Here is a 13,990-nt window from a genome sequence, read left to right as displayed (position 1 = left end):
CTTTTTGTTCAGTAAAAGTAAGTGTCTAAAAAGAGTCTAGAAAACTCTGTCACAAGCACTGCAAGGGCTGTAAGTGCTGGTATTGACGTATAAAATAAATACCTCAAGAAGAGATCTTTATAAAGAATGGCCATTTCAGAGTTACACTAACTATATTACTGGATTATGATTAGTAATGCTTGAATGTGAACATGTTGCAGTTGGTAGAATTTAGTAAAACTTTAATTCCATATGATAATGTTTCATACTTTATTAATACAAAATCTTTTTATTAAAATGACAATCCATCTGCATAGAAGGTCATTTTTTGTATTAATATTTAAATATTTAATATCTTAAATTCTGGTTTTCATGGCGTTTGCAGTAGTAATAAAGCACTTTTGTTTTTTAAAGGTGCTGTATGAGTAAGGTTTATTATCATATCAAAAAGTGGAAACTAAAGCTATAAAATAGATCTAATGAAGTAAAATATAGGGAAGAAGAATTAACATCGAATTAACAAGTACTCGCATACAGTACAGATATCTCAAAATTGTGCATGTACTGGCTACATGTCATCGTACAGTACACTACACAAAGTATTAAGACTTATGGCAAGATGTATATATTGCACAGCGGGTAATTTATCATGAGGCAGGATCAAGCTAGCTGAAGCTGGTAAAATGCACTTGAATGCAACTTGAAGTCTACCCAATGGCAGCGACGCCCCAAAATTCCAGCACGAGCTGGTTGGCTCCTGGGAGGGTCGGAACCACGCACGTGCGTCAGCCCTCCTATAGTTGTGAGACATAACGTGCTCACTCACTCCGTCTAACATAGACGCTCTCAAGGAGACTGCAGTGAGAAGCCTGTCTGTGGGGAACACTAAAGTTTATTCAGTCATGGACGGCCCTGATAAAAACCCAGTCAAATACACAGAAGGAGTGAAAGAAGATTCAAAAGCGGGTGAGGCGACTTCTTCTGTCGAGGGCTCGGGTGAAGGCTGCGGCTCCTGCCGGGAGAGGACGAGGCGCCTCATCCCGCCGGAGTACCGGAATGAGCTCGTGCAACTTCTGAAACTGGCGGGCCCGGTGGTAAGACACTCAGCAGTCTCCAGGTCTCCTCTACTGTCTTTTATTTTATACCTGTAGTTTCCAGTGCATACCAAGGCACTTGGTGTGCACGCTTCACCCACTCTATGTTAATGTAATAACGCAGGCGTCAAATTTTGGCCCTTTAATTTGTATTAATGTTAAGATATGTTTGTTAATGTTTGTAAGAAAAAAAATCGCAATTATCAGAACACCACAAACATTCAACACTTAAACCTGAAAGCCACAGTCTAAATAACCGCGGACTGCACTGTATCTATACTTATTTAATTGTTTGTACTAACTCATCTGTTGTTATCATGCCTATGACGTCATTTATTCGACTTATGACTTGATGGCATAGCATCACGTATCTTCTGATAATATTTTTTGATCGAAATATGATGTTAAGCATTATGTTCGCATCTGTACATCAATAATTAGTGGATTTTTTTTAACGGGTATCAAATTGTGACACATCTCGTTTAAAATCACTTCTGAAGAAGCACACACTGTTTCCTGTCCTGTTTGTATCATATAATTTAAACAGCAAGTATATGTTAACCGTGTTAGAAATTTGATGGTGTCTTGTTGGTAATTACCAAGCAATATGTTTGCCATTTCTTTGAAGTGACCCTCAGCTTACCACTGTAATTTCTTCAAAATGTATTGAAAATCACCCTGACATTGTTTGATAAGGTTATTGTGTTATTTTCCAATAAGCAGTTAATAAATAGCTGGTAATTGCACTCCTTCTTTAGGTCAAGAAATTCATGATACATTTCTTATAAATACTTAAATTTTCACCAATACATCAGTGAACAATCAGGCTCTCATCTGTCTTTCTCTGTTAGGCTCACACACACACACAAACAGTTATTATAAGCAGGTACAATACAATTATACTATAGCTTAACTAGTTTCCTGTTATAAATGTATTTGCTAATGTATTTTTGTCTCAAAATACAAAAAGACTTGATTATTGATTATGAAGTTGAATTTGTCTGTAATTAGCTATTTATGTTGCCTAATCATAAAAAATGACATTAAAGAATTGTTGGACAGATCTGCTGAAGTAATAGATATTGGTGAAAATGTACATTGCTTAAAAATATACCTCACTTTACGGACCTCACTTTAATTGAGTAGCCTCCTGAGTTGGACAAACTAATTGGTATGAAGAAATTACCAGCTTTTTATTAACCGCTAATTGAAAAAAAGATGAACATTAATTTTAATGGGGCACTATGTCATTTTGGAGAAGACATGCATAAACAAACAAAGTAAAAAAAAAAAAGTCATTTCATGACTGAATAAACAAACACAAGGGACAAAAGGACAATACAATTTCATACTTTTACTTTGTTTATATTTGGCGGACCCTGCCACCTCTCTAGATTCAAACCATGTTCTGGGGACCTTATCTTCCTCTGAGAACAGCTTGCTTACTCAGTTATGGAAACATGAATATTTTTGATTTGTATTCTTAGCTCATTAATATAGTAAATATTATATTTCTGAGTTTGAATTTCCTCTCCAAAACTACGTAGTGCCACTTTAAATAATGTTGTTGTTCTCCTCAACAAATTTTAAGGTAACTACAGTGGTAAGTTGGGGGTCATTTCAAAGACATTTCAAATATGTTACTTGGTTACTACCACCCATTTACCATGAAACATGCAGACCCATAAGATAAAGTGTCACCAAATTCTCTATGACATCTCATGGTTATATTTATTTTTGTATAAGTATATCTAACATTTGTGTGAACGAAAAGGAAAGTAACAGGTAATGTGTTTTTTTTGTACTCCAGGTAATTTCCCAGTTGATGATCTTTATGATCAGTTTCGTCAGCACTGTGTTCTGCGGCCACCTGGGAAAAACTGAACTTGCAGCAGTAGCATTATCAATTGCGGTGAGGAGACTTGCTCAGTCCTATCTGTGTGCGGACTGGTGTCACAGCTTACCAGTGCAAAACGGGATTTCACACATTTTGAATACTCAGTTTTCGGATATATATATGTGTTTTCCCTGACTATGTTTCTTTTTATTGCAGGTGGTTAATGTCACTGGTATTTCCATTGGTACTGGTTTGTCATTAACTTGTGATACCCTCATATCTCAGGTAATATTCTCACTAGAGATTCTTTCACTTTATTCATGTAATCAAGACAAATACAACAGCTGCTGCTGGGTTCCCAGGTTGTCCTGGGGTCTTCTCTCAAATAACTCAACAATGAGCTTTTGTATCAAGTTAGTTTACTTTGACTCATCATACCTTGGATGTTCGTGTGATTAGTGTTTTCCAACTCTGCGTCTTTATCTGTGTACCTGTTTCATGCAGACCTATGGGAGCGGTAACCTGAAGCGTGTGGGAGTGATTCTGCAGAGAGGGATTCTGATTCTGCTGCTGGCCTGCTTCCCCTGCTGGGCCATTCTCATCAACACCGAACCCCTCCTTCTCGCTGTCAGACAGAGCCCGGAGGTGGCCAGGTCAGCCATAATTAATCCGAAAAACAACATTGACTTTTAGCAACTAATTAAGTAGTCTTGGGAAGCCAAACCTATCTCCACAGTGCTTTTCAGCGTTGAAGGAAAGGTCTGGTTGCGCCAATTCTCATTTTAGGATAAAGGAAAAGTGCTCTGGCATGTGTGCATGCTTTAAACGTAATTCAGGATACGGCGATGGTACCCCTGCCAGTACTGTCGTGGGAAACTTGGTTTGCGTGTGGGTAGGGGAGCCCTGGCATTAGAATGACTAAATCACTGCAAAAGAAGGTAACAACTGCTAGCTTACCTTCATGCCCTTAGCAAACAGGTAATTGTTATACCCCTTTACCATTTACCACTGGTCAAATATCCCACTTAAACCTGCTAATATCTGGCTTTTGTTTGCAGTGGGAATGGGTGCACTCGGCATTTACACCCAGGTCAGTTGACTCTGCAGTAGAGATTGGTTTTTAACCTCCTCGGCTCGCCTCGTCTTTGATTTAAAAATAAGACCTGGGTGAACGTGCTAAATTCTGCCATGCAATGTGATGATGCATTATCAACATTCGGTTGCGGCATGTAAATAATTGCTGGACACACTGTTGGAGGTAGAGCTGCTTATTTTAAGCATGTAGGTTGCCAGCTTGGATTTAATGTAGCGGGGTGGATTTTCTAGAACAATACAGATAGCGGAAGGAAGGGGGGTTAAGGTGCCCTGCGAAAGACTTGCTCTAAACAGTCTATATTCATTAAGTGACACTACTGACTTGACGTGATGGACATTTTGTCTTTTCTAGACTGGGTGTCTTCTTAGATGCGCAGAAATTTAGAGCTGGAATGAATGCAATAAGTTTGCGCCATCAATACACAGCGAAATGTGCAAACTGGGGTGAGCATTCTTGTGGAAACATTCCTATGGATGCATTCATATGGAAGCCCATTCATGCAAGACAATGTTTTGACCTGTCAGTAGGCCCTGCAGCAGGGGCGACTGGGATGATAATTCAAGCTGGGAATCTAAGGTCAATCCAAGCCACTCTCCACACTCAATCCATTCACAGCAGGCCCCATTTTTTGTTGTTGCCTATTGTTTTTAAGTTTTCTATCCATAGCAGGAACTTTACACACAGTAGGTGGTGGTTTCACACGATAAGACATCAGGCAGATAATTAATTTCCCAACCAGTATAGCCTAGTTAAAGCTTAACACTCATTTGACACTGGCTGTGCACATGATTTCACTCATGCTGCAAAAATGGCTTTTCCTACAATAGTAACTGTAAGCTATGAAAGATATATTTGTAGAATTACTGTGAAGAACAGTGACATTAATAACAATGCGCTTGGTAAATATTGTGGTGATTTAGAACACATTTAAACACAGTTAACTATGCTGGAAAACTCAGCCCACCTAAAGCCAATATGAATATCTTAAACCTCTTCGAAAGGTTATTCAGTTGCCCTTCCATAATAAGTCAATAATTATAATTACATCTTTTTTATGTACCTTTTGGGTGGTTGTTTTGCATCCGGTGTTTCTTCAGAGCTCTGACAAGACATAAGTTCATGATTATGACATGTATGGAGGCCTTAATTTCTAGATTAGACCCATGCACATGCATCTTAGTAGGTTTTTATCAAAGAATCAACTTGGGAAAGGTATTCGTGTTATGGGGTGGCCCTCCTATGTTTTTTTTCTTTGTTACACATCAACCATGTCACCTACTTGTGAAGATGGCTTTAATTGTGCAGCATTTGAAGTAACATACCTTTAAACTACATTAAAAGGATAAGTTCACCCCAAAATAAAAAACTTTGTCATTATCTACTCCCCTCATGCTGATGGAGAGTCAGGCGAAGTTTCACAGTCTTCAAAACATATATGGAGCATCACAGCAAAGCAGGGTTGCGGCATTCTCTTAAACAACTGTAGTAGATGGGGAGTCGAGTTAAAACGTTAAAACATAAAATGGCTCCATAGACCATTTTCACATGGCAGCTATTTTCCTCTGACAACACACTGGATGTAATCAAACAGTAATGTTAGCGAGGAAGTGGTTGATGGCTAATGTTAGCTAGTGAGTTATAAAAAAAAAAATGTAAAGTTCCTTGAAATATTGCCTGATTTCACTCCACATTCCTACTATTCACCATTTGGATCAATCAGGATGTGCTGAAATGGTGACAATTTGAGTTTGGGGATAGAGACTTTATATCAGTGACCAGGTGGTGGAGTAGTGACTTCAGAGCACAAAGACCTCAGTACTGTGACTGAGACACAGATGATTTTTCCCCACATTCTGTGGGTTGAAGATGTCATCTTGTGCTTTGGGAAACACTGAGCAATAATTTTCCATTCGTTGACGTAGAACAATACACTAATCAAATTATGAACAGATGAGTCGACAATTAAAATGATCTGTAGGTGCAGATCTTTACATTATGTGTACATATATGTGCGTACTTATGTTTTCAAACCACATGTCTCATGCATTTTTGTTTGTTGTGTTTTGTTGTGTCTCTGCATGAAGTATTTCCCAGCTATATGTGAAGATCTTCATGCCTGCTCTGCCGGTGAGTTCTATACCCCGTGTTATAAGATACAAGATAAGTTAATAATATGATACAGATTTTGAAGAGGTTTTCAAGTCATGCTTGATCATTATTCTCGTGCTCAAATTTGCAAATAGTGACACTGACTCTGTATCCTTTCTTCAGGCTGCTTTTATGTATCAGCTGCAAGGGCGGTATCTACAAAATCAGGTCCAACAATTCAAACACACTCGAAGGTACTGGATAGACCATATTTATATAGATATATACTAATACCAGGTTGTGCTGTTGTTTACAGGGAATTATATGGCCTCAGGTTATAACTGGAGCAATGGGAAACATCTGCAATGCGATCATCAACTATGTCTTCCTACATATTCTGGAACTGGGCGTTGCGTGAGTTTTCCAACAACATTTTGTAGTAAAGCTTTGTTTAATGCTAACACAAAATTATATTAGGATAATTATGTCCTTAGGTGTATTCATTTCTTCTCATAATGATGAACATGTTATGTCATTGAACTGAAGTACAGTTGAGGTGTATTGAATATGTTGTATTAGACTGAGTGACCAAATGTTGGTCAATCAATCTGCCTGTCCTAGTTTCACAAATTAATTGTGTATTTTGTTGTTGTAATGGATGGTATTGTACAGAAGCATCTGTTTATCTTCTGTATCATTATTCAGTTACACCTTTTATAACAATCTGAATGGCCATCTGGACACGAGATGTATGTGAAGTGTAGTTCATCTAGCATTTAGCTAGCAAGCTGCATTTTTCTTTTTCTTCTTTCAGTGGATCTGCAGCAGCCAATGCTATCTCACAGTATTTTCTGGCTGTGGTCTTATACATTTACATCTGCTGGAGGGGTCTGCATAAGGCCACATGGGGAGGTTGGCTGTTTTCTTATTATTATTGAGATAACTGACCACAATGTGGAATTGAAATATTAAATGTGTTTTCTTCAGGTGTTGACTGCATTGATTCTTTGATGCTAACCAGTAATTTCATCCTCTTACCTCATTCAAGTCTCTGTCTTTCACAACGTCATAACTGGTTATCCACTGTGAACTTTCCAGTGTGTAATGTTTGGCAAAATCAGTTACACTCTATTACTGTGTAATGTAGTGTAGAGGAGAGGTTAGAGCAATGACGCAGCAGATGAATTAGTATTTGCTTTAATTTGTCAGAACACTGTATGAGCAATGATTTGCCAGCAACACAGTAATTGTATCCTTTTTGCGACAAAGGTCTGCATAATTTTAGAATAAAATATTGAGTGAACCTTTTTAACCTTGCCTCTGTTAAACCTGAAGCACACATTATGACTGCTGTTCTATTTAAATACATTAAATGATTAAGTTGCATTTATAGATTTTGTCAATCATGAATCTCACATCAACTTACGTCATGTCACTCACACAGGAATTAACACAAGCTTAACCTACAGGTTAATTTACAAACCTCTGACTCACAGGTTGGACACTGGACTGTCTGCAGGAGTGGGGATCCTTTGTCAAGCTGGCTATCCCCAGTATGCTCATGCTCTGTCTGGAGTGGTGGATGTTTGAGGTGGGAGGATTTCTGGCTGGAATAATCAGTGAGGCAGAGCTCGGAGCCCAGTCTATAGCATATGAGCTGGCTGTTATAGCTTACATGGTAATGCCTCTCAGTGCTTTCCCTTCCATGAATCGCATATAAATTGTAAAAGCTAACCCTTTGATTATGTGTTGGCCAGTGATCCAGTGAAATGGATGTTAAGAAAACGCAACTTTAATACACTTTCGTTATCTATTTTTTCCCACAGTTCCCTCTAGGATTTTCTGCTGCTGCCAGTGTACGGGTTGGGAATGCTCTTGGTGCAGGAAACATAGAGCAGGCCAAGCTGTCTTGCAAAGTCCCCATCGTTTGTGCATGTAAGAACCAGAGCATACAGTGCATGTGGCCTTTAAGCTCTTATTCACTCGCGCTTGGTAACAATAGTTGTTAATGGCGATTTGAAATAAAAAGTAATTGAATGTAAGAAAGTACATTTACTTAGGACCATACTGAAGTACAATTTGATGTACTTCCGTATGGTCTTATGATGTACTTATGTATTTCTGGAACTTCATACTTCCATGTTTCTACATTTTGGAGGCATATGTTGTACTTTTTTGTGCAGAGCAGTCCGGTTTCCCTGCCTCGTTCACATTATTTTCTGTAGCTAACGGAATACGCATGCCCAGTTTATGTGAATGAGCATAGAATATGGCTTTTCAGTTAAGTTTTATAGACTTATTTCTGAGACGTTGCTAAAATTCTTTTGTAGAAAGGTTTTTTTTTTTGTTTTTTTTTCCAAAAACCCTGTTTACAAAAATATTTACTGTATACAAGTGTGTACAGGGCCTTGGTTACTAGTGTCTTTGTAGACTACATGCTGCGTCAGAGCCCAAGTTTTGCTCTGTGGAATTTCTGTGTTGTGCTGGAGGTCGGTTAGTTTATATTAGCAGACTCCATTTGTAGACGAATGATTGCTACCATTGCTCTCTGTTAGTGGAGGGGAGCGAGGCACTGAGACAAGGCACTCAGGGACATGCATAAAGTCACATTCACCTTCACAAAGAAATCCACAATCAAGCAGCATCAAACAAGTTCTCATTTTTCATATGAAATGATACATATGGTCAATAAAAAGTGACTTATACATGTAAATTGTTACATAGAGCCAATCTAATTGAAAAACATTTATTCAGATAGTCAGAAAATATTAGATCCGATTATCAGTCTGGCCGAAATTCAGTTGACCCGTAATATACAATATGTATAGTCCATACTAGGAAAATGCTAAATAATTGTTTTCTTGTACTTTTGATACCCAAGTACATTTACTGCCAGTAAATTACCTTTTGATACTTAAGGACTGACAATTTTCACTCAAGAAAATATTCACATGGGTGACTCATATTTGAAATATCTTTACTTTTTCTGAAGTATGACTTTTGGGTACTTTTTAAGTGTTTGATCAAAACAACACTAACAGCAACACAACGGATCTTTGTTTCTTTTTCTCATGGCAGTCATAATTGCATTTTTTGTTGGCGGAAGTCTCGGCCTCTCCAGAAATGTCATTGGATACATTTTCACCTCAGAGCAGTGAGTAGAGTCTTTGACACAATATCCTTCACTTCTTGCTCTAAGTGAATTGTTCAGTTATTTTGTGCATCTCTAGTTGCAGTACATGTGCAATAGCAGGGTCAGTTTCATATTGTTGTTCAGGCTGTTATAAATTAACTCAGGTCATCATCTTCATGCCAACTCACAATCACTGAACCCATTTGTTATGCAACATTGAACTTGAACAGCTATTCCTTCCAATTTTTGCAGAGTTTGCCAGACAGTATCTGTTGCCCAGTTTGTTCCTTTTCACTTAACTCACACAAATATTATTCATTTAAAATTATTACGTTAGGGTGAGACTATTTCACAGTTTTAAGTTACATGCTGGGGCGGCTGGAGCTCAGCGGGTAGAGCAGGTCGGCTAGTGACTGGAAGGTTGCTGGATCAAATCCTGGCTCCCCCGGGCTGAACTGAGCTGCATACTGAACTGAACCCCAAATTGCTTTCATCAGTGAGGGCCCTGCGATGAGCTGTCGACTTGTTCAGGGTGTACCCTGCCTTCGCCCAGAGACAGCTGGGATTGGCTCCAGCAACAAACCCTACGACCCCTTGAAAAAGAAATAAAGCGATTACAGACGATGACATGACAAGTTACATGCTACATTAAGCTTTGCACACTTTACAAAAGTAAAACTTAAAGTTGAAGATATTTTTATTTATAGTTCTCCCACAAAATAAATAGTTATTCTCTCCTCTCCGTCTCCTTATCAGAACATATGTTAGTATCCATCAAGAATCTGTCTTTCTGTGTTTCAGAGAAATTTTACAGAGGGTATCTGATGTCATGATCATATTTTTCTTCATGCATCTTGCTGATGCCGTTGCGGTGAGAAAGTTTCATGCAAGTAATCAGGATTTCAGACTAATACTGGCAAATAGAATATGATCTGACTGAATGTCTGTTTGATGTTGTCAGGGTGTGGTTGGAGGTGTTCTACGAGGAACAGGAAAACAGCTGATTGGTGCTCTGTGTAACCTGGTGGGGTACTACATGATTGGCTTTCCTATTGGTGTTTCCCTAATGTTCGCAGCAAATATGGGCATTGTTGGTAAGAACAGACCATTAGTACTGTATGTATCATTATTTCCCGTTTGTCAAATGTCATCAGAAAAGCCAATAAAAGTATTCTCTCATCTTTGTTAAAGGACTATGGACCGGATTTACCATCTGTGTGTTGATGCAGTCCATTTTCTTTATCATCTTTGTGTACAAACTCGATTGGAAGAAGGCTGCTGAAGAGGTGTGTACATTTATCCACTGACGAATCAAAGTCCAACTTTGTCTTGAGATATATTTGAAGTTAGAACCTGCTATTAAAAACTGTCTCCCCAATCAGGCTCTTGTTAGAGCAGGAGTCAAGAGCAAAGAAGAAAAAGAGATGGTCAGGATGGAAAATACAGGTAAGGCCCGCAGCACTACCTAAAATATCCTGTTGTGACAGAACTATATAATACTAAAGGTTATTCTTTCAAACCTCCAGACTCCAATCAGAACCAGGCTCAGTTTAGCACTTCTGCATCCAGTTGTGAGAGTGCTGTGGAAGACCATACATACCAGGAGGTACAAATTCCAGACCAGAATAAATCCACGGCCACAACGGTTGGAGATGTTCTGTCAGTAACACAGCTGGTTTTACGACGTGGCCTCGCCTTGCTGATAATGGTCATTATCCTCGGCATTGGAATCTTCACTAGTGATTTCCTGATCAAGCTGATGAAATGAGTCCTTAGATAATGTAAAGATAGTAATCAGACTGATGGTTGTCAGGGTTGATAAAGTTTGATTAAATAATGTTTAATATATAACACTAAATCACCTTGTGGTGTGATAGGATTCCTTGTTCCCACTGAGGACCAACGGTTGATTCTGCAACTTTGTGCATCCTTTCAAAACCCTGTCATACATAACATAGAGCAATCAATGACAGAGCTGAATTAACTACAGTGATGAAGGTGTCATACCTAGGAAGCCAAAGAGACTCCAACGTATGATCACGAGGAAGCTAGAGCTGAAATGCAAGTAATTGGGCCTGCAAAAAAAGGTTTAGGTATGTAGAGGTGAGGTTGCAGATATGAACCAAACAAATGCTTTCCACAGAACCCTCTGTTACGAGGTTGATAACATGAATGGCCACCATAACATTTGTCCGTTCTGGACTACTGTAGAAACATGACATTGAAGAGGACCAGCTCCCGCTGTAGATATTCCTTTACCTTATTCTAAAGTAAAGAAATCACAATTCCTAGTTAAAACTGCTTATTATTATTATTATTTTTATTATTACTTTTATTTTATTTTATTTTATTATTATTATTATTATATTTCTGCCGGAGTCTTTATATGTTCTTTGTCAGTGCTTTTTACAAGGATTTTGTTTTGGACTCAACTTGTGACCCCTCAAGGGGGAAAATTGCTTCGTTAAAGAATCAGTTCATGTTTGTCTCACTGTTCAACACTATTCAGTAGCTCAGGTGTAAGAAGAAGAAGAAGAAGAAGAAGAATGTTTGGATTTTAGAAGAACATTTTGAGATGTTTACACTCTGTGTAAGGAGCTGTGTAAGGAGCACTAATGAGATTACATTAGGTGCTTCTTATTTTGATTTCACTGGCTTGTTGGAAGACCAAAACAAAAGAATTCTGGTCTAGTATGCACATGTATTTCATTTAGTATCCTCTAAATGTGTTGATCTTTTATCTTTTTTATGCCTTTGTGGACATTGCTGAATGTTTTGCTGCTAAATTCCAAAGACCACAATCAAAGTGAAATTCAGCAACATAAAAGGAAGTTGTGTAAGCAATGCATTTTAAGTATTTTCTATTATAAGTAGTTTTTTCACGTCATATGTCTATATATGAATAAATAGTTGAATGATTGATATATTTGGGTTGTATGTATTTGTGTATAGCATGGCCCCACACCATGCAATTTAAAGCTGTGTTTCACAGTACATATGAGACTGTTTCATAGTTTGGAGCATGTCCTCTTACTATTACAATCTGGGAGTTGACGCAGTCCTTGAACATCCTAATGAAAATCATAGTACCATTGCTTCATCCCAATATTGCTCAAATTTAAGTAAAACCATTAGTGCTTATTAATGCTGAAGTAAAGTACATAGGTTGCCATTTTGAAAAAGTAATTAATGTGCCTACTTAGCCACAGTTTGTCCAAAGCTGTGACAATGACTTTATGAGGAGTCTGTCAATGATTTAAGAAGAGGAGGGAAAACATACATCAAGCTAGGGTTATTCATCACAATAAGTACTTCTTGCCCTGTGGAACAAGTTGTACAATGTGTTCTTTGGCTTTGTGAGTTTTTCAGAGACTAAATAAATAACCCAGATTAGTTAATTTTCCTGGAGACATCCTAGGAGCCACTTAACACCTTAGGCATGTGAAAGGCTTTGTTATTATTTCATTGATTTTAAACTTAAAAACTTGAACGTTACAAAATCACAAGTAATGAAAAAAATAATCATTAACTTTAATGGCACCTCTCCTGTTCATATTTTAAGTAAAAACATAATAATAAAAAAAATGATAATAATAATAATAATAATAATAATAATAATAATAATAATAATAATAATGATAATAATAATAATAATAATAGTCCAAATAAAAATACTTTTTGTAGATAATAAAAATAAAGTAGTAGTTAATGGTTATATTACTTTTAAGACCATTTATATGCGTGTCAGAGTAGGAAATTGCCTGTTCTGATTAACACTGACCCTGGCTTTAAAAGAAATTAAATTACTTTTTTTTTTTTTTTTTTTAAATGCAGTAAAAAGTACGTCACCGTTTTGCAAGTAGTATAAGGAGTGCTTATTCAGGAGCCTAGTGTATGGAAAGTATTTCTGTGACATCTGTCCAATACCTGTGAGCAGTGTTAGTACATATATGCACATATCACATCCAATCTCCACACAAGCATCAAATCTAAATCAAACCAAAACATCCCAGTCTGGCTACAAGGAAATAAAGTCCGCATTAACATGCGCAAAATAACCTCTGAAATACTATAACACGCAGCAACAGAATAAACGTGGATACTTGAAATGCCACACAACCTTTTTCGATTATTATTATTTTTTAAATTTATATTATTAAGTGATAAAATAAAATGTTTCATAATCAAATAAGTTACTTTTAATTGTTAATTTTGTGTTCTGAGTTTTCTCTTTTAAAATCTTATTGATAAATAATATTGATAAATGATAAAAAAAAAAATAATTAAACTTGTTAAAATGTTCATGTTGGTGTTATTTCGTTTTTTGAAAAAAATATCACGACACAATGAATGCATTTATCACTCAATTGGGTATTTACATGAGAGATTATAGAGTTAAAATCTAGTGGTCAAAATGACAGTTTACGGCTGTTCTAGTAGTGTTGGAATTCCGGCCCTTCTAGTGCTGATTTATTTCTTTGCATAAGCAAAATGCTTCTTGTTGATGAGGATCACCTCTCTCACCGCTGTCCGCGGTGCTGAACCAAAGAAGCCCTGACGCATCACTGCAGCCAAGTCTAAAGTAATACTACATTTGTGGGAAATCGCGTGTTACGTTTGTGGAAAATGTATTACATTTGTGGGTTTAATTTTATTACATTAAATGCTGCAGATGTTTATTACCTTTGTGGTTTATTACGTTTGCGGACATTATTACATTGGCGAGCATTACATGCTGCCTACCAGAGATCCAGTCCTCAGCA

At 37.3% G+C, this 13,990-nt stretch overlaps 1 protein-coding gene across 1 annotated transcript; it reads left to right on the top strand.

Moving 5' to 3' along the window:
- Positions 1-769: 769 nt before the first annotated feature.
- LOC115585380 (multidrug and toxin extrusion protein 1-like) lies at positions 770-12,151 on the top strand. The gene is made up of 16 exons (XM_030423716.1): positions 770-1,073; positions 2,884-2,985; positions 3,127-3,195; positions 3,415-3,563; positions 6,091-6,133; positions 6,278-6,322; positions 6,411-6,508; positions 6,909-7,006; positions 7,591-7,772; positions 7,921-8,029; positions 9,173-9,248; positions 10,029-10,098; positions 10,189-10,321; positions 10,419-10,513; positions 10,610-10,673; positions 10,754-12,151. Exons 1-16 carry the CDS (start codon positions 882-884, stop codon positions 10,993-10,995), a joined length of 1,767 nt encoding a protein of 588 aa, XP_030279576.1. The 5' UTR covers positions 770-881; the 3' UTR covers positions 10,996-12,151.
- The last annotated feature ends 1,839 nt before the right edge of the window (positions 12,152-13,990 follow it).

Source organism: Sparus aurata, chromosome 1 (assembly GCF_900880675.1).
Source record: "Sparus aurata chromosome 1, fSpaAur1.1, whole genome shotgun sequence".
Taxonomy (NCBI): Eukaryota; Metazoa; Chordata; class Actinopteri; order Spariformes; family Sparidae; genus Sparus; species Sparus aurata.
The sequence above is the reverse complement of the archived record's forward strand: the minus strand, read 5'-3'. Positions and strand labels throughout refer to the sequence as shown.

Bases quoted from the DNA above. Each gene is read 5' to 3' on its own strand.
- LOC115585380 (XM_030423716.1), top strand. From the start codon at position 882: ATGGACGGCCCTGATAAAAACCCAGTCAAATACACAGAAGGAGTGAAA. The intron at 6,323-6,410 runs GTCCAACAATTC...TGTTGTTTACAG, and splicing joins GGCGGTATCTACAAAATCAG to GGAATTATATGGCCTCAGGT. The intron at 8,030-9,172 runs GTAAGAACCAGA...TTCTCATGGCAG, and splicing joins AGTCCCCATCGTTTGTGCAT to TCATAATTGCATTTTTTGTT.